Source organism: Dermacentor variabilis, chromosome 5 (genome assembly GCF_050947875.1).
Source record: "Dermacentor variabilis isolate Ectoservices chromosome 5, ASM5094787v1, whole genome shotgun sequence".
Classification (NCBI taxonomy): Eukaryota; Metazoa; Arthropoda; class Arachnida; order Ixodida; family Ixodidae; genus Dermacentor; species Dermacentor variabilis.
In genome coordinates, this window is record NC_134572.1 from 6760810 (window position 1) to 6783932 (window position 23123).

Here is a 23123-nt window from a genome sequence, read left to right on the forward strand (position 1 = left end):
GTTTGAGAGTTAAAAAATGTCTTTTTGGAAGTCGATGCAGTGGTGAACATTGTTGACAGTCTGAAATAGTTTTCGGCACACAAAGTTGTGCTGTTCATTTATTAAAATGCTCATAGCACTAACATAGGTCGGCAGTTAGTAACTGCACATCTAGCACCTGATTTGTGCATAGGCAATGTTCATGCTACCTTCCGAGTGCTAGAAAAGGTACTAGACTTTAGGGTACTATTGAAGATGCTTGTGAGAACGGGGAACAAGTATGCTTTGTGGGGTCTCTCCTCCCGTGCTCTTGGGACAAAGGAACGACAACCCGCCGTGGTTGCTCAGTGGCTATGGTGTTGGGCTGCTGAGCACGAGGTCGCGGGATCGAATCCCGGCCACGGCGGCCGCATTTCGATGGGGGCGAAATGCGAAAACACCCGTGTGCTTAGATTTAGGTGCACGTTAAAGAACCCCAGGTGGTCAAAAATTTCCGGAGTCCTCCACTACGGCGTGCCTCATAATCAGAAAGTGGTTTTGGCACGTAAAACCCCAAATATTATTATTAAAGGAACGACAACACAGTAGTGCACACAATCACAAGGGCATTTATTGCACCTTTCATAGATCAATGCCTGCTAGCCGAGTTGCTACCCACAAAACATGCCGATGGGCGCGCGACAAATCTAGGAGTCCGACTCACCGCGACCGGAAAGCGAGCGAATATGTTCGCCCCATGCTGGATCCAAACGCCTGGTCGTTCACGCGTACTGTCACGCGAATGGTGGCGCATTCCAAGGCGGCCACGCGAGGCGGTCTCGCAGAAGCATGGGTCGGCGGCGCGCGGGATGTCCACGCCGTTCGCCGACCCGCCGGGGAAGAGACAGCCCGTCCTCCCCTGCGCCCCCAAGTAACCCTGCCGTGAGGCGGCGTTAGCAACGCAACACTCGCGCCATCTCTCGCACTGCGCCCCAACCACATCGACCGCCGCGGGCATCACGCAGGCCATGCGGCGAAGCCGGAATACAGGAGACGCGCTATGCGGGAAAAACATCAGGGGAGGCGCGAGGGTCGCGCATCCCCACAGCTTCCACACGTCTTAACCCTTTCAGACACCACTTTATCCCATTGATTGAAAAATTGCTTTCACCGCCATCTCTTGCATCCTCAGAATCGTAGAAAGTGTACAGCTGCAGCAAATATTAAGAATTTTCAATTGTTTAGCGAGTTTTGTCAAGTTTACAAAATTTCGACTCCATGCGAAAACTCACTACAGGAACACAAAATGTGAGAACATGTACTATTTCGTGTTTTGAAAAGCTTGAAAAGCACTTATCCAGCCACTTGAAAATTCCGCCTGGTGCACGACATTGTAAAAAACAATGAAAGAAGTGAACCCGCTCCATACAACATACTGACACAGAGTAAAAACACCCAGCCGCCTACCTTCCCACTCATTTTGTTAAAACATCCTGCACGTTATTCCAAATTGCAACACAGTTCCAATAATAAGTGTTTCAAGATGTATGAAACACATTTTAAATACCACTACTTTCATCAGTGCTTTTGCTATTGATGCACGCTCCTGCTGTGCACAATTCTGTTGACAGCGTCTCAAAGGGTTAATCTCTGTGGAGGAAATACCATCAACACCACAAGAAAGGGAAAGTTTAAGGCAAAGTTTAAGGCACTTCATATACTTGGAAGCAAGGTTTTCATTGACAGATAGCATACACTGTGCCAGACTGAGAAGGAAGGTTACTTGAAGCATATTTCACACCATATAGCAAACAGAAATGTTCTGCAAAGGCATCAGCAGTGTTCGAGACAACACCACTACTTTCATGAAGAAGACGTACATCTTTGGCACTCTTTTCAGAAGAGAGAGCCCACAAAGCTCCAGAAATATATTGAATTATGTGTCACGCTGGCTTCAACACAATAAATGTGGTCGTAGTGATGATTCTAATAATAATAATAATAATAATAATAATAATAATAATAATAATAATAATAATAATAATAATAATAATAATAATAATAATCTTAGTGGTAACTTGGCACACTAGACTAAAAAGAAGGCTGGTGCCTGTGTGTTAGAGCATCTGATAACCAGCCATTTAGAGCAGGAATTTGCAGGATGCAGAAGACACTTCCTTCCCCTCCACGGGCACACACACTTGCTAAATAACACAGCACGACACACACGCACACATTCAACGGGTGCACAACACACAATTTTTAGACCCACTCTTCTGCTTTGCCTCTCCAGGTCAGTGAGCATGCATTGCAATTGGTCCCCTGAGTTACTAAGCAAGGCAATATCATCAGCGAATCGCAAGTTACAAAGGTATTCTCCATTAACTTTTATCCCCAATTCTTCCCAATCCAGGTCTCTGAATACCTCCTGTAAACACGCTGTGAATAGCATTGGAGAAATCGTATCTCCCTGCCTGACGCTTTTCTTTATTGGGATTTTGTTGCTTGCTTTATGGAGGACTACGGTGGCTGTGGAGCCGTTATAGATATCTTTCAGTATTTTTACATACGGCTCGTCTACACCCTGATTCCGTAATGCCTCCATGACTGCTGAGGTTTCGACAGAATCAAACGCTTTCTCGTAATCAATGAAAGCTATATATAAGGGTTGGTTATATTCCGCACATTTCTCTATCACCTGGTTGATAGTGTGAATATGATCTATTGTTGAGTAGCCTTTACGGAATCCTGCCTGGTCCTTTGCTTGACAGAAGGCTAAGGTGTTCCTGATTCTATTTGCGATTACCTTAGTAAATAGTTTGTAGGCAACGGACAGTAAGCTGATCGGTCTATAATTTTTCAAGTCTTTGGCGTCTCCTTTCTTATGGATTAGGATTATGTTAGCGTTCTTCCAAGATTCCGGTGCGCTCGAAGTCATGAGACATAGCGTATACAGGGTGGCCAGTTTCTCTAGAACATTCTGTCCACCATCCTTCAACAAATCTGCTGTTACCTGATCCTCCCCAGCTGCCTTCCCCCTTTGGATATCTCCCAAGGCTTTCTTTACTTCTTCCGGCGTTACCTTTGGGATTTCGAATTCCTCTAGACTATTTTCTCTTCCATTATCGTCGTGGGTGCCACTGGTACTGTATAAATCTCTATAGAACTCCTCAGCCACTTGAACTCTCTCATCCATATTAGTAATGATATTGCCGGCTTTGTCTCTTAACGCATACATCTGATTCTTGCCAATTCCTAGTTTCTTATTCACTGTTTTTAGGCTTCCTCCGTTCCTGAGAGCATGTTCAATTCTATCCATATTATACTTCCTTATGTCAGCTGTGTTACGGTTGTTGATTAACTTCGAAAGTTCTGCCAGTTCTATTCTAGCTGTAGGGTTAGAGGCTTTCATACATTGGCGTTTCTTGATCAGATCTTTCGTCTCCTGCGATAGTTTGCTGGTATCCTGCCTAACGGAGTTACCACCGACTTCCATTGCACACTACTTAATGATGCCCACAGGATTGTCGTTCATTGCTTCAACACTAAAGTCCTCTTACTGAGTTAAAGCCGAATACCTGTTCTGTAGCTTGATCTGGAATTCCTCTATTTTCCCTCTTACCGCCAACTCATTAATCGGCTTCTTATGTACCAGTTTCTTTCGTTCCCTCCTCAGGTCTAGGCTAATTCGAGTTCTTACCATCCTGTGGTCACTGCAGCGCACCTTGCCGAGCACGTCCACATCTTGTATGATGCCAGGGTTAGCGCAGAGTATGAAGTCTATTTCATTTCTAGTCTGGCCGTTCGGGCTCCTCCACGTCCACTTTCGGCTATCCCGCTTGCGGAAGAAGGTATTCATTATCCTCATATTATTCTGTTCCGCAAACTCTACTAATAACTCTCCCCTGCTATTCCTAGTGCCTATGCCATATTCCCCCACTGCCTTGTCTCCAGCCTGCTTCTTGCCTACCTTGGCATTAAGGCTTTTAAGGCTTGAAAAAAGCTTTTACGCAGCGTGTATGAACAGAAGTCGGAATCGGGAATTTTTCAGGACGGTCTAGAATTTTCTCATTGTGACTTGCTCTGAATATAATATTTGAGAAGTTAATTAATAGCACATTATTATGTAGTTAAGTGAAATAAAAAGAATAATCCGAGTTTTTCTAAGCTACGCCATACCACATAAACTTGGTTCTGTTCAGCTACGTGTCACTTGCATATTTTACGTTTTGGCGCAAATTACGTGGGCAACATCGTATACTTGCACTTACTGCACGCAGGCAGCCTTTCGGCGTGTCGGAGGCTCCTTCGAACACCTGGCCCTGTCGCCACAATGCGTCCGGCAAATACAGTACTTTATCTACAGAATACACGCGGTAGACCTGATCTCTAATATGGACGGGTTTAAGCCTGCTAAATGATATTTCACTCCTGCGTCCAGAGAGTGAAGGGTTGATGGGAAAACGGGACCCTTACACAAAGAGAAATGTTACATAGAAGTGGAGTGCTGCCTTCTCCAGGCGCGCACTTGACAGAAGGACGACGAGCCTCCATTAGCTGCAGTAAGGCTCCTCATCTGCGGCGGGGGGGGGGGGGGGTACGCTAAGCGGTCCACTTTTCACGAGCGCTGGCAGCGCGGCGGCGAACGACCGATGCAACCTTGAACAATGCCGGTTCCGCGTCGTCAGCGCAGGTACTGACCGGCGCCCTACACCGACGGCGCTGCCCTCGACGCCGTCACGCGTCGGCGCAGCGACCGCTGCCTGCGTCACGCCAGAGGGCGAGGGGGCACCAACGCACGCCCCCGACAGCAAGCGCACGTCGCGAACGCCGCGCCGACCGACGGGCTTCTCAGCTGCGCTGGAACCGAGCGAGCCCGCCAGGAGCGTCGCCGTCTTTCCCCGGGGCAATTGTTCGAAGGCGAGCACCGAACGGGAGCACACCGAGAGCAAGTTCGCGGGCGCTGCTTCCTCGCGAGCAGCATGCCGCCGCGATAAGTCGGCCAACTTTCTCTGGTGCGGGGCGGAGCGCCGCAGCGCGTTCGTGGTTCCGAGGGGTGCTGGTTTGCTGGGCCCGGGATGGTTAGGCATCGTGGACCGCGAGGCACCTCCGCTAACTGAAGCGCTGCGGAACACGCCGAGAGTGCACGTCGGCGACATGTCTTCCCCGCCGCCCTCGTGTCACCACCAACAGCGAAGCCGCCAACTGCGCGCCGAAAGGCCGCCGGGCATCGCCGGTCCAAGACGCGCGCCCAAGCGTCCCGACGAGCCCGGGTGGCGACGCGTGGCTCGACGGCGCGAGCACTCGGAGCCCGTGGCGACTTCGCGCCTTCAAGGAGCGCTGGTGAGACGCTGCCGCGACTTCTACGTGCAGCGGCTTCGACAGTCCGAGCTGCTGAGGAATAAGTGGGCAGCAGCGTCTCCGCCCGGAAGCGACAGCTCATCCCAAGAGCCAGCAGCAGCGTGTTCCACGGACGACGACGCGATGGTTTTACCGGATGGTGAAGCCACGTCCACTTGGCGTCGGTCCAGATTTGACCTGGCTATGGATTCGCTCCGCAAGGAAATCGTGAGTTGGCCGTTTAGCTGAATGTCCGCGTATAGTGCATCACGCGTCGTGTTCTTGGGTCTTTTTCGAGTTTCGTAGTTTTTTATGTGGGCTGATCGTTTGCCTTTCTCGAAAGAGGCGATGCCACTAAGGATCGCGTGTTGACTACTGGCAGTGTTGTACTGCGCTCGTGAAACTTCTGGCGTCAGAAACTTCCCGATGGCGTCAGCTCGTCTCCCAGTCCACAGTGCAGGTGCACTGCAGGCAGCCAGGCATCTCAGCTTATCTGCCCGGTGGCCTCATTTATTTACAGCGAAGCTGTTGCGTATAGCTACTTTCCAGTGGTGGTCGATGTCCGTCCGTCTATACGCGTTGCGTCGACACGAAAAAATTTTCGTATCCAGTTTCTCGCGAATGCTGTGTAGCTCTTAGCCTAATGTATCTTGAAAAAAATTCGTGCTGAAATTGGCCGCTAAGACGACTCTACCATTACACCGAGTTTCATTTACTTGTCTTAATTAGTTAGTTGACAGTGAAGTTGTAAACGCTGCAGAATCCCCGTCTGCTGTGAAAGCATGGTCGTCTGCGGAGGGAGTACGGTCATAGAAAACGGCGTCAGCTCTCGTCTCATATAAAAACTGTCGCAAAACAAATTATATGACAATTAGCTGCTAAAACGACTACGCCGAGTTCCATCTACTTTTCTTAAACACGCAATTCACAGCGAAGTTGTAAATATTCTGGAATACCCGTCGACTGTCAATACAGGGGCTTCTAGGGGAGGGAAACGGACAGCCCCATGTTTGTCCGCTAGAATGAAACTCCAGTCCTTCCAAGTTTCATTCAGCTAATTAACTAGGAAGTGTGCTCAATCGCGAATTACAAACAAACCTGTTTAGGTTCGTGCACTCCTTTGACTGCGCTCCGGTCAGCGCATATCGTCGCTCGCGTCGAGGCTTGGTTTAACGGCCACCTGCGTCGAATACACACTGTTACCACCAGTGGGCGTTCTGTGTTGTTGCTACGTCATATAGTCGCCTAGGCGATCTTGTAATAATAATAATAATAATAATAATAATAATAATAATAATAATAATAATAATAATACCTATATATACATAGATGCGTCATTTGAGGTAAAACACACCAGAGCTTCGCTGCTCGTCCTTCACAGAATGGAAGGGCTGATTATTTTTTCTGAATAAAGCCCGCAAATTCGTCATGACACGCAGCATCGCTAAGAGCTTTCCTCTGTTCCCCCTTTCTCTGAACTGTAAATTTAGGTAGTGGTGTTTATCTACACAGTCTTTATCCTCAATAGCATCAATACCTTTACTACACACGTACAAAGTCCGGGATAGATAGTGTCGTCGTATATAAGTAAGCAATTCCGTTCTCCTTTACATGACTAGGATGTTCTCCCGATTTGGTCAAACTATGGCTTTTCTCCGCAAGCATATTGTAAGTAGGTCGTTAGGACGTCATGCTGAGCACCTTGCGCTGTTTGTATTCCGTAACTTCACGATCCTGCATTCAGCAGTTCTTGGCACCAACCGATCGCCATCAAGGTGTAAGAGCTTCTAGTGAAGACGCCTTAGGTGTTACATGTACATGCAGATTGCCAGTATATTCTTTCATATTGTACGCGGTATTGGCGGTCCTATGCAAAAATACCACTGAGGAAGATTCACATAATCTTATCTGTTGCCAAAATAAAGGTCACTTCCGTCGTGACATCAGCGGTTCACTAACTTTCGCTGGCTCAACTGGAGATGCTCCTGCCTTCCGAAAGTGTAAACCGAGATGGGCTTCGGGCTACCAAAGAATTAAAAAAAAAATGCTTCAATAAACGTCCCATCAGGTTGACCTTTCAAGTGCGTCCCTGTAAGAACACACGCACACACACGAGATTGTATAGGGACTCAACAATGTTCTCGTAATCTCGCTTCTTCAGTAACTTCGTCTGTGCGAACTAATCTACCCATTCTGTATTCCATATCTGTAGAAGGGCAATAAGATTATGCTGCAAGCATGCAGTCGTGAAACTGCTAATAAAGTCGCGAGAGAGCTTCGCAACTGTGTGTATATGATTTTCGTCTTTTATATCCGCATCAGTGCCACATAGGTACCTAATATACTTAAATTCCTACGGCGAATATTTAGCAGTGGCGTCTGCTCTTTTGTTTCCTGAAGTAAGAGTGCCGTGTACATGTAATATTCAATTGACGTGCCACAATAGCTCACCGGCTCCGCGATCGTAGCTGTAGTCGATTTCTATGTTGCACCTCATCCAGATTTCACTATACGGCGACCCTCGGTTAACGAACGCATACATTGCGCCGACGTGGCGCCGTACTCCCGCCGCCGTACCGGGACGAAAATATATACGCAATTTCTCGGCCATGCAGGAAGCAGCAACATGAAGGGTAGTGTCATCGATGACGTCACGCGTAAGACATGCAGATGTGTTCAACGGATCTGGTGGCCGAGCAAAGCAACCTCTGCCGCTCAAGCGGGGACTGCCTCGTGGACACGTCACCGCTTATTTTAGTAATGCTATCGCTGGCGTGCCCCTTTATGTCCCGGAACTGCGCAGGAACTGCAAGAGACGCCGTAGCAGGCAGAACTTTCACGAACGTTTTTCTTTGAACATCGTTGCCCCGATCACAATGGATAACTTTCAACTTGCCCGCTTCACCATCTGTCCATCTTACCTTTGCTTTGTTTTTACACACGTATTTAACTAACTTCGAAACCAAGACCCAGCAATAATTTTTTTCAAGATGCATGACAGCCATCTTAAACATGGTTATTTGTATAAAGGCTTTTGATTTCGAGGCTTCATCTTGGCGTGCACCATTTTTTGCACACGCGGCGCTTAAAGCGTGTGTACCGTGATTACACGCTCATCGCGACACGATGACGTCACGGGCGCCAATAACGGTGCGCACAAAAGCGGGCGTTCGGCACTAAAACACGGAAGGAATTGCCAGAGAAATGTGCTATCGACACGGTCTGGATTGCCGACTCGTCGGGACACCTTAGGCTCTCTGGGGCAATTATTCACATCTGGGTAAATCTAGACTTACACCGGGTACATGTACCCGTTGCTTGTACAGGAATCGAAAACAGGCGTCATTTCAGCAATGATCGCAACGCACGGAGGCTGCATTACACCTCCAAAACCAGGTGAATGTCCGGTACGTGTCGAACTCGCTTGGTGTGTGCAATCTTATCCGAGCCATTTACTTTTAGAACATGCATGCATACACTGCGGAGTGAGGTTTCACAAGATCATATTCATATTTTAATGTCACAGGGCTTGGCGCTGAAGGTGAAGAACAGCGTCGACTGGCCACCCAGGCGGTCGATATGCTCGGCCTGTAATTTTTGGCTGAATAAAAGTCTTATACTACTACTACTACTAATGTCACAGTTGATATATCAAACCGATCGAAGGTTTCCTGTGATCTTGCGTGTCGTTAAGTGTGCGCTGTTCTGTTAAGTCCTTGCATCATCGTGGGTTCGCAGAACGGTTATGCGGTGATTTTAAGGTGAATACTGTAAATGAATGAATTAGCCTAATGAGTCAAAGCGAGGTTCCGATAGGGTCTCGTCTCGTCTATATATATAGAAATAAGCAAATTCACAAAATGAATATAAACAAAGAATGAACTTAATGTAACTGAAGGAATGAGGTTGTGAACGGTATAGTGAGATTTGCAATCGGCGACATTTGTAGATCTGGTTCACGCAGCAATGATAATGCTGCCTTAAACCAAATGTCACGTAGTCTGCCTCAAACAGACTGATGAAAATATTATGCAACGTTCTGTGAAAAACACAGGGTCGCAGGTATGTGTTATGCTAAGCCGTTCAGGATGTATATGGTTGATATAGCAACAAAAAATGGGCTCCGTATGTTAACTATACGTCATCTCCAGAATTTATTTCAAAAATTCGTAACTTCGTTGCACATGTGAAACCACACAATGACAGCTCACTGGTCCAAATTATTCCGGAGTCCCCCACTATGGCGTGCCTCATAATCAGATCGTAGTTGCTGCACGTAAAACCCTATAATTTACCTTTTTAATGACAGCTCCCACCGACACTTTATTAATTTATTTATGCACACTGCAGACATTTGTTTCGCCCAAGAGAAAGAGAGAGCTACAGGACAGCATTTTCAAAAACATCGACAGATCTGGGTTATCAATTTCTATCATCATTGTATGCCGTCGAGAAAAATAATCTCGAAACAGCTGAACTCTTGCAAGAACGTATTACTTTGGAGTGATTAATTCTAGATGGTTTGTTAGGTGGTCAGGTAGCGCGTTGACTGTGCTTTGTAAACCACTTCTTCCAAACCGGCATGTGCTTAGGAGAGTATAGTGACCGCTGTGACGTATCTACTGACAGGTTCTCCTTTCCACACTGGGGTTTGTGGGACTGCGGCGCTGTTCTGACCGACATTGTCGAATTCCGCCCCACTTCTTTCTTCTTCTTTTAGTTCATCCAAAAAGGCCGCGATGATAGCGCATCGGTGCTCAAGCTGACAGTTTCGAGTCCCGTTACGTTCTAGGAAACCAGCGTATTCGAGATGAAATTTCGATAAGAAATGTGGAGGACACCGTTGCGAAGGTGACACCGGGTGGCCACTTTGACTAATCATTCTCCCGGCGGAGGACGACGTCATGTAAGGACGTGAGCAGGGTTTTAGAACTGCTGTGGAGTTCCTAGCGTTGTTTTTCTTCTCTTATCTTGTAGCTTGCCGGCAGTATTCAGAATAGCCAGTGACATTCGCTGCACGTCGCAACACAGAGGGCGGCCGTCATTTTCCTGAGAAAATCGAGGTCGGCTTCCGCGAATTGACTGAGAGCTCCCAGTGTGCTGTGCTGTGGAACCTGCGCGGCCTGGCGATGGTTCGGCAGTAATTCCACAAACCCACTGCAAAAAAAAAAAAAAAGAAAAGAATAAGAAAGGAAGAAAAATCAAGCAGTTCTTTTTTTCACCAAAATTTTCAGAACGCGATGAGCCCTTCCTTAATTCAGTAACTGACAGGCGTGTAACTGTGCAGCGCTGATTCCGTGACGCGCGATGTCCATCTGAACGCAGGCCGGTAAAGGCGCGTGCAGCTAACGCTTACAGAGTGCTCGCCCAGCGTCACAGTCAAGGAGCCTTTTACGCGAGGGACGCACTCAGCAGAGAGTGCAAAAGAATAAAAAGACAAACAGAAACTAAACAGATGCCGAAGTCTTACTTCACGGTTCATAAGAATATTTGAGAGCGCAACTGCGGCGTTAATACGGGGCCGTAGGGGTACAGAGCAAAAGAGATTGCTTCAGTGGCATTTCACTGACGTGAAAACAGCGGCCGCATCCGCGTAGCAGTACACTAGGGAAGTTGTTATTAACAAGACGCAGGCAATAAAATTTATTTGGACACAGCCCGCACGCTCGTTTAATATTTACTGCTTGCGTCTACACCTATTTCATAAAGATGGACTCATTAAATTCTGGGGATTTACGCTACTAAACTGCCATCTAATTATGAGGCGCGCCATAGTAGTTGACTCCGGGTTAATCTTGAACACCTGTGGTTCTTTAACGTGCGCTTAAATCGCAGTACGCGAGCGATCTTTATTTCCACCCCGTTCGCAGAGACTCATTCGTGTCAGTAAATACTACGAGCACCGAACCCAGCCCCCGCGATCTTTGTGCAACCGACGCGGGCATTGCAGCTACGATTCTAGCATTTAACTTCTGGTTCACCTATAGCGAATGCATTGTGCGGCTCTGGCAGAGAGGGCAGTCCCTTCCGGCAACCTGGCAAGGTCGCCCAAGGTGGACCGCTACGGTCGCGCACAAAGGCGGTGAGGAATGCGGCCGCCGCTGTAGAGACGACTCCCCAAGGACCGCCTGATCCTCCCACTTCGCCACACGGCAGCCTGCGCCAGCGACACCCGCCACTTGAATCTCTCCGGCATCTGACGCGTTCCGACAGTGCTCGTTCCTTTCTTTCTTTTTGTGCTTCCGGCCTGTTCCGGGGCGCACTCGTATGAAAATCAAGCGGATCGAAGAAACTTCAGCTACCGGTGCGGCACTGGCAATACGTTAATTTGCCAGAGTGCACGCATCATGTTTTCTTTATCTTGGCAGTGACACTATTGCAACGCTGAGCTTGACAGAAGAAAGTACGTGCGAAAAATGGCTAGTAACTCCCAAGTATACTTAACAAAGCCCGATGCTTAGCCTAGAGAACACTATTTTTCTTGGCATACGAAACTGCGACACGAAGAATTTTTAAATAGCAGCCAAACGTTAAAAACGTATCAGTTCACTTCTGGCAGCGCTGGCACAGGCTACACGTGTGTTTAGTTTATGCTCTGCTGTGAATGGCAGCTCGAGTAAGGACAGTTCACAAATGCCATTCGGGTCCCAGTGTGGTCTTGAAATATGCTGATACTTCTCCTGGGCTCGCGGCACCGAGCAAGCGGCAATGTCACCGTAAGGAGCCTTTGCCTCCACGCGTGCTCACAATGAAGCAGCGCCAGTGAACACTACTGCGGTTCGCAACCAGATAACTTGATCTAGCTAAGCAGAATGCTGTCTGCGCGCTACTGACGACCGACCGCCAGTTGCACGTTCCTCGAAGAGGCAGGACATTTGTCGAGTGAGCTCCTGAACATCATCTTGCAATGCGGGCAAAGTGGTTTAAATATCGTGGACCCGAGGCATCAAATAAGTGCAACGTAATGCTGCCACACTGCTGTCGCATTTGCCGCTAAATTGCCACTGATCGTCTTTATATAATTTACGAAAAACAAAGGGTACGAAGCCAATCTGTTCGTGGCGACGTGCCGCCTTTTTATGATGTGCGCTCCAAACGCGGATCTCCGAACGTACATCACTTGCTCGCGGCAGACACATCGCGCGCTTTTAGGCTGGGCAAGGATAACCTCTGACGCAGCCAGGTCGACCTCGCCGCTGTGGAAAGCATCGAGTCACAGCATACGCTGCACGAGGCAATGCGTCCCGATTACCCGATTGTTGCTGGACGTGGGACGGGAGCGAAGAAGGCTGGTGCGGGGGCGCGCAGCGGAAGCTGTCCACGCAGCGCTGACCGCCCGCGCGCGTTTATATCGAGAAAGAAAAAGAACAAAAACGCAGCATAAAGTTCCACGGATACGTACGAGACTGAAGGGCGCCTTTTTTATAAAGAAGTCGCCTTCGTAGTTTCCTGCCAGTAACCAGAACCAACGAACAAGCACACAGCTGAAAGATATGTAGGGGGTCAAGCTGGTACAAAAGAAAGAAACAAAAAGTTCGGCAGCGGCCTCCACGTACTCCCTCCCCTGTCAGTCCCTGCGTGGGCGACGCCCACTGCGTGCTCACGTGCGTCCTGCAGTACCTTTAATAAAGTTTGTCCAATCCAATTCGGCGAGTGTTACACTCTTCTAACACAAGAAGACGAAGCCTGCTGTACATTTGGTAGCATATGAAGTTATACAATCGGGGTTAGACTTCCTTGTAAGAAACATTGGTAATACATTAAGGTATACAATCGGGGCTAGACTCCTTGCAAGGCATAACCAGCCGCAATGGGAAGCGTGGCACTACGGCGTCACTCAGGCGCAGCGACACGCGCTTCTCGCGCGACCGCGAGAGCGTGCACGCTCCTCGATCGCTCGCCGCCGGCCCGGTTTTCTGCGCAACGCCACCTGGCGCGACAGCAATTATTACTAAACGTAAAACTCGGCCGACACTGAAGACTGCTTGCGTGTGGTGATGCGAAAGCGTTGTACCGCTTGTAGACCTCGGAACGTCATCGACGCGCTCGCACTGGGGACGTGTCGCCACCTCCTCCGCAGGGTCACGTGCACCGCGCAATGACGCACGCACTAGTCAGCGAGATGGCTGCGCACGCGACGTGTGCAGTCAGTAAGCCAGAACCGTGGAGCAGCCGTTGCTTCAGGGAAGGGTGCTCGTTTAGGACCCCGGAGGTCCGGGCGCTATTCCCACCCAAACCACTAATTTACTTTGTTCACAGGAACCTCCCTGTGAAATGTGATGTCAATCCGAGCAATTTTGACGTGTGTTTAATCTTTGGGCTTCGGCCATTTTTCATCACGCGTAGTACCGCCAAGGGCACCGCCAACATAAACGCCTAAGGCTTTCGCCTTAAAACGCTCGATCAATGCTGGCATGTACAGAAAGAGAGGGGGGACGGGGGAGTGTTAGAGTGCACATGCATACGGGTTGACTCATTTTTCTTTTTCTTCATGTTTGAATTTCAGTCGAGCGCGTCTTGCAAAAACGCAAGTTCGTCGAACGACGCCAAGAATATATAAGGCGTGGGCGACAACGACGAGCGCCTGGCGTTTCTGGCGACTCCTCAGGCATCGAACTTCGCTGCGCTGAATGACACGGCTTTCTTCACGATGCCGTCTGGAAGACTACGTACCTGATTTTCTGTTCCCCACCTTGCGCAGACATCTCTTGCAGTACATTTTTCCTTTCTCTCGTCGACGTTAAACTCGTTCTCCCTCCAGCAGGGTAACGGTTCAGTCAGGCGCCAGCGTTCGATTGCTACTGCCTCTATTCGGCATGGATCTTTCCTTCCAAGTCCCGTCGTACTTGGCGCTTCGGCCGTGCCGCCGTGCGACCAGTTTCGCGAAGAATGAGGAAACAAAAGTGAATGCGATCACCGCGCACAACGATTCATTCGCGGCAGAGAAACGCGAGCAGCCGCGTGCAACCGGTCGTTGCGCAACTGCAGGACGAGTCTGGGCGAGCCTCGTCTTTATTCTCTGTCGCCACACGATCTGTTGGAGGCCGACGCGCTTGGCCAGTGTGGCGACCGTGCGATCCGGTTATCGGCGGCGTTACAGCGCCTCGTTCAGCCGGCACCGTCAGGGCAGCTGCGGGCAGGCGCATAACTGCAACTCACAAACGCGATAGTTGTGTCTGTAGGCCACACTGCCACAGTTCGCTGCCATGTTGCTTCGTAATCAACTATAATTTATGCGTTATTTGTCGAACCACGACGTTATATTTAGCTTGTTACTTCTTTTCACGTCTGTTTTTACCTTCTCAAGGCCGAGTCTTACACACGTTTTCGCTGCCAAGTTTTGCATCTGCTTAATATTTATTTCGTTGATATTTGTAGCGTCGAAGTTCTTGGCTATCGCTTCTGCCACTTTTGGGGATATCTTTCCTTCTCAGTAACTACAAAGAAGTCAGATGCAGTTCTCAGTTAGCACCAGGTTGGCTTCCGTTAGGTTAAGTGAGTCGTCGTTAAAATTTTTGGGTATTAACATCTTCATAGATTTTGAGCACCAGTGTTGGATATAACTAGCAAAAGGCGAAAAAGCAATCCTGATATATGATTCGTGTATTCAAGGCTTGTTAAAACAGACGTAGCGATTTTGTAGCTATCGCAAGGGGTAAAGAAATATTGTTTCCAAAAGGCTTTGCGAAGTCTAAGCATTCAGTTGGAAAGACTGAAGAATAGCCAGTTCCCCGACAGCCTCATAGCGTCATTAGCTGAACTGTTGACGACAATGAATGACAAGATAAATACGGAATATAATGGTTCAAGTAATGACAGAGTAATACCTATAGTACTGCCGTAGATACACAAAGTTTTGCGCAAGCTAAAAACTGAAATAGCCCATAAAACAAAAAGTCGAAATAATGTTCTATACCCCGGATGTATAGAACAGTAAATGGCTGCAACAGACAAAGTCGTAAAAATAAGAAATGTGGCATAAACCACATGCTAAAGTTCGTGGATTGCGAAAAAGAATACTCTTTTCACCTGCAGAAAGAAGTGCGGTCGACAGACTGAAAGGCTTATGAATACAAGGCTATGAGAACATCGAAATATAGCTGCCAACAGACAAGCCCGCTATAGGTAACCCAGCATCCCATGTGTCACAGTACAAGTGTACTCAGCAGTTCTAAAGAAAAGACTGTATTATCAGTTAGGCACAACAGAATGGAAATAGTTATATGTGAGGCGTATGCCATGGAAAACGCACGTGCAGGAGAATGCGGCAGCGCGCCATCAATACGTCCATCTGATAACGAATTAATGCAGGAAACGTAGCAAGAATAAATGCTCATCATACTTCTGACTGTGCGGCTGCATATATATATATATATATATATATATATATATATATATATATATATATATATATATATATATATATATATATATATATATATATATATATATCACTAAATCATCTGAAGTAAACAGTTGATAGTTCGATTTCACGCTATGTGTGGTGCGGTGCTTCGTCTGACTGTCCTTGTGAATAAAAGCGCGTTTGTGCATCATCATCATCATCTTTTGTGTCCACTGCAAGAACGCAGGCCTCTGCCTGTGATTTCCGATTACCCCTGTCCTGCACGAACCGATTCCAACAAACGCCCGCGAATTTCCTAATTTCATCGCCCCACCTAGTCTTAATTTTTTTTTAATACCCTAAAGGCCCCGAAAGGCATTACAAGGGGGGGGGAATTGGGGGGATACAATTCGCACATGATATGCCAACACAATAAAAACGACTGAAGACAACAATCAAACACACATTTCGGTAAAGGGTACTGTTTGTAAAAAAATAATAATAATAATAATAATAATAATAATAATATATGGGGTTTTACGTGCCAAAACCACTTTCTGATTATGAGGCACGCCGTAGTGGAGGACTCCGGAAATTTAGACCACCTGGGGTTCTTTAACGTGCACCTAAATCTAAGCACACGGGTGTTTTCGCATTTCGCCCCCATCGAAATGCGGCCGCCGTGGCCGGGATTCGATCCCGCGACCTCGTGCTCAGCAGCCTAACACAAAAAAAAAGAAAGAAAGAAAACGAAAAGAAATTAGGGTGGGAGTACACGGTACAATTCACATGTGCTATACATGGCACACGTGGCCGATGGGCGTAGGAAACACACACACACACACACACACACACACACACATATATATATATATATATATACGAGAAGAAAGGGGGTTAACCGAGGGGCCCGATGTTTATTAGTCATATCATAAGAAGCCAACAAACACTGACACCAAGGACAATATAGGAGAAATTACTTGTGCCTAATAAATGAAATAAACAAAGGATAAATTAATGGAAATTAATGTGGATGAAAAAACTACTTGCCGCAGGTGGGAACCGAACCCACAACCTTCGAATTTCGCGTGCGATGCTCTACCAATTTAGCTACCGCGGCGCTGTTTTCCCATCCACTTTCTTGGGTATTTATGTGTCCTAGTAGAACCCTGGGAGTGTCAGCCAGCGCCACCACTCACAGACCTTGGCGGTGGACGTGGAACGTCCTTCTTACCGCAGGCGTCACGAGAACGTGATCTTTTTGGGTGGTGGCGCTGGTGGGTGGGTCTTTTTTGATCTTTTTGAGTGGTTTTGAGTGAGACCACCGCCAGAGCATGTGGTCTAACGTGGCTATTTCTCCACAATCGTGGCAGGTAGCATTGTTGTAAGTATGCGGATAGATTTTATGTAAGAGCGACGGATCGGGATAGGTATTCGTTTATAGTAGACAAGGCGTTAATGCTTGAGCTCTATTGAGCGGCGGATGAGGAACAAAGTAGGTTCTACGGCTGAGACAGTAGTGATTAGTAATCTCGTTGTAGGTGGAGGGCGTGTCCCTGTTCTCTGGGGAGTCGGCTTCCGATTGGTCGACGGTAGCGCGGTGGGTAAATTCACGCGCAGCCTCGTAAGCCGACTCGTTGAGGTTGGGCGGAGTACCCTTTATCTGACCCTGATGTGCAGGAAACCAATAAATAAAGTAGTGTTTGATTGCCTTGCCCCCAAGAAGTCTGACGTCCTGTTTGGAAACGGTGCTTTTTTTTTTCAAATGCTCCGACTGCAGATCTTGAATCCCTATAGATGACATCCCGTGAGCTATCCAGCAGGGCTAGTGCAATAGCCATTTGTTCAGCTATTTCGGAGTCCCTCGTCCGAACCGAGGCAGCATTGGTGATTCCTTGCTGACCATCGACAGTGACGATGGTGAAAGCCCGACGTCCCTTACAAGAAGCGGCATCCACAAAACTGACCTGTCGCTGATCACTGGGTATTTGCCTAAGGAGGCCGCCCTTTCCCTCCTTCTACCGCGATTATGATCGGGGTGCATGTTCCTAGGTATGGGCGCGACCGTAATGTTCTCACGAATCGACGGAGGAACGTCAGAGAACTCCTCCGCTACACTATTCCTGCAAGATGGATCTCCCTGCCTTCGTTGTAGTGAGGCGAGTTAGCTGTGCGCACTCCTGGGCCTCTGCAATCTCTTCAAGAGTATTATGAATGCCAAGCTGCATTAAGCGCTCTGTACAAGTGTATACGGGTAACCCGAGAACCCGCTTAGTAATATTCCTAAGCTGTGCATTCAGTTTTTCCCGCTCTGCCCGTTTCCATCGATGCATGGCTTCCACGTATGTAATGTGGCACAGTACGAAGGCATGCATTAAACGAATGTGGTTATCCTCCTTGAGTCCATGATGCCGATTTGATACCCTCCGAACTAAACGAACAGCACTTTCAGTTTTAGCAATTAGCTTGCGTATAGTCTTGCCATGCTCAACATGCATGGCCCAGCTTAAATCAGATGTAAGATTAACGCCTAGGTGTTTAAAAGAAGAGGTTCGTTCGAGTATGCAATTTCGTAGAGTGATACGTTGAACGGAAAGCTTAATTTGGAAGAAAATGTCATGACCTTAGTTTTATCTGAATTAATTACCCATCTTCAATACGCGACACCACTCAGCTAATGTGGTTAAATCTTTTTGTAATATGGCAACGTCATCAGAGGTGGTTATCTGTCTATAAATTACACAATCTTCGGCAAACAGCCGTATTGTTGAAGTTCTATTCGTAGCTATGTCATTAATATATATTAGGAATAATAACGGGCCTAAGACTGACCTTTGAGGCACCCCTGACCTAACGCGGCAGAAAGTAGCTTGTTTGTCATTAATAGTTACTGATTGAGAGCGACCAGATAAGAACTCGTTAATCCACTTGGTAGTTTTTTCATCTAACTTAAGGCTGTTTATTTTCACGATTAGCTGTTTATGGGGAACACGATAGAAGGCTTTAGAGAAGTGAATAAATATTGCGTCAGTATAAAGCAAATTGGGCAAAGAGTCATGTAGTTCAGTGGTTAGTTCGAACAACTGCGTTTGGCAAGACCGTTTGCATCTGAAGCCGTGCTAATTTTTGAATAACAAATTATTTGCATTTAGATGTCCCATAATGTGGGAGTTAATTGTGTTCAAGTAGTTTACAACAAACTGGTGTCAGTGAAATCGTGCGATAATTGCTTGGACATGAGGGCTCAGCAGATTTAAATATGGGTATGATATGGCCAGACTTCCAATCATTTGGAACACAGCCGGTATCCATGTGATTGTTGGAAAATTAAACACAGTAAAACGATGATACGTGGAAAGTTAGTTTTAGTAGTTTTGAGCTGATGCCATCCGGTCCAGGACTGGAGCTAAGTGGGAGCCTGTCGATAGGCCGTGATACACCTGCTGCAGTAACGTTGATGGGCTCGCTCGCTTGGGTGACGTTATTGTAGAAAGAGAGACGCTACAAAACTGGTCGAGTGGCGGTTCGTCGGTAAAAGCTTGACTGAAAGTATTGTTCAAGAGGTCACCACATGCTTCATTGGGCACAATGCAGCCATCTGCGTCCTTTAGGGTTATTCCAGTGTCCGTATCTTTAGGGTTAATTACAAGCCAAACTTTGTTGGATCAGATTTTAGCAAATTGGGCAGGGTACAATTGAAATAATGATCCTTAGCTTCTTCAATTGTTTTTTTTTCCGATTCCCGAGCTAATTCTTTATTTTTTTCTACGCATAATCAGTTTTGGTTCGCGAGGCCTTATTATACGCTCTATTCTTTTTATTCAGGCAATGTCTGACTTTTTTTTGTAAACCAAGGAGTTCTTGATGTGAATGAAATCTCAGGGATGCACGTATTTTCGATTTTCTTAAGGAAGTCACAGAACACTATCCAATTTTCATTAGTTGTACGAATAATAAATTCGTTTGAAAAGGAGCTTGCAAACTCGGTTAGCATGCTGTTAATTTTTCTGCCGTCCTCGACTGCGTTTCCCTTCTGTGGGTACCCATTCTGTAACCCTGATGGTCCACCGGTTATCAAACCTACGCATTACATGACCTACCCAGCTCCATTTCCTTATCTTAATGTCAAAAACAATATCGGCTATCCCCGTTTGCTCTCTGATCCAAACAACTCTCTTTCTGCTTCTTAACGTATATATGCCTAGAATTCTTCGTTCCATTGCTCTTTGCGCAGTCCTCAACTTGTTCTCATGCTTCTTCGTCAGTCTCCAAGTTTCTGCCCCATATGTCAGCACCGGTCGAATGCCTTGATTGTATAGCTTTCTTTTCAATGATAATGGTAAGCTTCCAGTCAGGATCTGACAATGTCTGCCGTGTGTGCTAACCCATTTTTATTCGTCTGTGAATTTCCTTCTCATGGTGAGGGTCCCCTGTTTACCTAAGTAAACGTACTCCTTCACAGACTCTAGAGGCTGAATGGCGATCCTGAACTCTTGTTCCCTTGCCCGGTTGTTCATCATTAACTTTGGTCTTCTGCATATTAGTCTTGAACCCTACTCTTTTCTACTCTCTCTGTTAAGGTCCTTAGTCATTTGTTGTAATTCATCCCCAATGTTGTTGAACAGGACAATGTCATCTGCAAATGGTAGATTGCTGAGATATTCGCCGTTGATCCTTACTCCTAAGCCGGTGTCAGGCGCCACTCTAAGCCTGGAGATGTAGTGTACTGGAGTTCGCGAATTCGAGCTTAAACCTGTGTAACCAACTGACATCAATCGCAGCTCTGCTTACACGCGCATTTTGCCCGTACCTACCGCCTGCGGCAATTGGTGAGGTAGCCACAGAACATGTCCGCTTTCGCACTGAATAGTCATGGTTTGCTAAATGTCGCTGCTTTCGGATTGGATGGCGAATCCGAATCTGACACGCGTTTTTGCCTGCTGGCGGACGAATGAAAATGACGAATGAACCGAATGGTGACAGGTGAAAAAAGAAAAGTAATTAAATTCTGGGGTTTTAAGTGCCAAAACCAGGATACAATTATGACGCACGCCGTAGTGGGGAACTCCGGAACAAATTTGACCACCTGAGATTCTTTAAGATGCACCTAATGTATTGTGCACGGGCGTTTCATGGCGAAGCTGTCTGTGGCTAGGATCCCGGAAATTCTTCGTAGCGAAACGTCGACAGAAAACTGTCATATACGGCTCTTACCCCCAAAGTCAGTGGCTCGTATACCACCGTAAGGCAGAGGCTATAACAAGAAGTCTGCAAAGTGAAGCGAAAATTGTAAACATTCTTTGGAATCGCGCATACGACATACAGAACAGCACATGTTTCACTAAAGAACAAAACAAGCATCCGAACTCGATAATTGATGGTAAGGTGCTTCTGCGCCTAAATGCAATGCGAAGCACGTAGCGCTCCCCGCATGCGCTTTCCGAAAAAAAAAATTACTGTTGTGCAAGCTGCCGCGGCGACGGCAGCTTGACTGTAGCATATGAAGCAGGGAGTGACGTAACCAATCTTTCGTACGTAAAAGAATTAGAAACCCGCCTAGCGACTGATTTATGTTGTGACAGTGCTATGGGAAAGCCATGTGTTGCGAGGGCTCCTAAAGAGCAGCGCACACGCGAGACGCGTCGAATCTCTCTGGTTCACGCTTCGTAGGGGCACGAAGTAACGGCGCAAGCCAAGTCGCAGGCCGTCGAAACGTCTAACCGTTGGATGAAGTGCATGTCAGTGTCATCAAGGGAGTAATTTCAACCTACGTCGCAATGGGTAATTGTTCTAATTGTCGTTTACAGCTTCGCTGTCCAACCCCGCCCCCCCTTTTTTTTTCGCTCACATCGAGATGCGGCCGGTCGCGACCGGGATTTGATCCCGCACCCTCCGGCTTAGCAGCGCCATGAGAAAGCTACTACGCCACCACGGCGGGTGGTGAAAAAAAAAGAAACAATACGCCGGAAACGTAACTATGAACAACAACCCCAGGCTCGTTGAAATTCTTTGGTATAGTTGCATGCTTTTAATGTGCGAGAAATTGCATTCAACCGTTCGCCAGATCAGATGCAACGCTACGACCAGGTCATGAGCACGTGCAAACGGTGGGGGCTATGGTTTGCGTCATACAGAACTCCAAAAGGTCTCTTTTTGCTTGCAAAGTCAGCAGGGACGTTAGAGCCCGCGTGTGGTGTCGTTGAACAGCTGAAATTGCAGCCGCACGAGGTAAACTGGCGCTGTAGGGGACTTCATTTCTGGCCGTCTTTCGGTGCACAAAAAGCGCCACTTCAAGAGCACCATTGTCGAACCATCTCAGTGGGCGATACAGGTGAACCTGGATGTTCTTTCGGTGTTGCAGGCTCGAAACGAGAAAGACTGTAGCTGCCACCCCGCAGTGCTACACTATGTCCAGCTTATATTTCCGGCGAATTGCCCGACGCTACACGAATGAGCTTGAAGCTTCAGCCGAGGCGCCAACAGGGGCAAACAAAGAGTCGCTTGATGGATCACCCGATCTAAAGATGGACGTGTTCTTTTTTCTTTTTGTAAAGATGTTTCTCGCAAGCCTATTTGCTCCAGTGCTTCATTTTAAGATGTTGTAAGCTTGAACCTATAATTTACTCCGCCGAAAAGTGTTTAAAGCGCATCACCGCTTCCTTTCTCTCCGTTCTTATTACTCCGTGTTTAGCTTATCGTCACCGCACTATATATACTCAGTCAAGCTTTCAAATTTTCTTGTTATTTTTTACACGTTCACAAATAAAGCACTAATATAAGCTCAGGATATTCGCACAATATGAACGACATTTCGCCACATCAGAAATTTGTTTCATTGTGACAAATTTCTATACGGCAGTCAGGGTCCTTTCACAACCCGACGCCAACATGTATAAGGTGAAAGACAAGGGTAGGCTTGCACGAACATTTAATAACGAAAATAAATAATTTAAGAACGCGTTCTAATGCGCACTAGGAATTTTCTATGGAACAGTTAAAAACGCGTTCATCATTATTATTTTCGTTATTAAATATTCGTGCAAGCCGCCCCTGGTCTGTCGTATCAATGTAACATTTTGCTGCGGCGATGGGGTGTCAGCCTTAAGGCAAATTCTTCCCACGTTTTGGGGCATACTCACCTTCATTCTGCCTTTGTACTCATGCATTATTATGCTTACTTATCAGTCCGGAGCGCGCGGAACCTCTGCGACTGCGGCTGCCTCCAAGAATATTGCTTTGAAACTTGAGGAGTGTGCGAACTTTCGCCGAGTGGATGGATGCCTTTAATTCGGTCTAAAACTCGAGGAACTGACTGGAGGTGCAGCATAACGACTGCAAATGACGCCAACGAAAGGCAGAAAATGATAGCAGCCCGTTGGTGCTTCGCGTAGCATGCCGAGCGAAGAAGCGCCCTATGCAAAACGTTGGCTTGGCGCATCGCGTCAAGCCACGATTGCCACACACGCAGCGCGTACACACA

General features: G+C 47.2%; 1 protein-coding gene across 1 annotated transcript in view; it reads left to right on the forward strand.

Annotated features, from left to right (window-relative positions):
* Positions 1 to 4575: 4575 nt before the first annotated feature.
* LOC142582216 (uncharacterized) overlaps positions 4576 to 23123 on the forward strand; it is a 63511-nt gene continuing 44963 nt past the window's right edge. Inside the window, exon 1 of the mRNA XM_075691652.1 lies at positions 4576 to 5526. Within this exon, the coding sequence (XP_075547767.1) occupies positions 5116 to 5526 (411 nt within the window). The 5' untranslated portion in view covers positions 4576 to 5115. The remainder of the gene's footprint in view (positions 5527 to 23123) is intronic.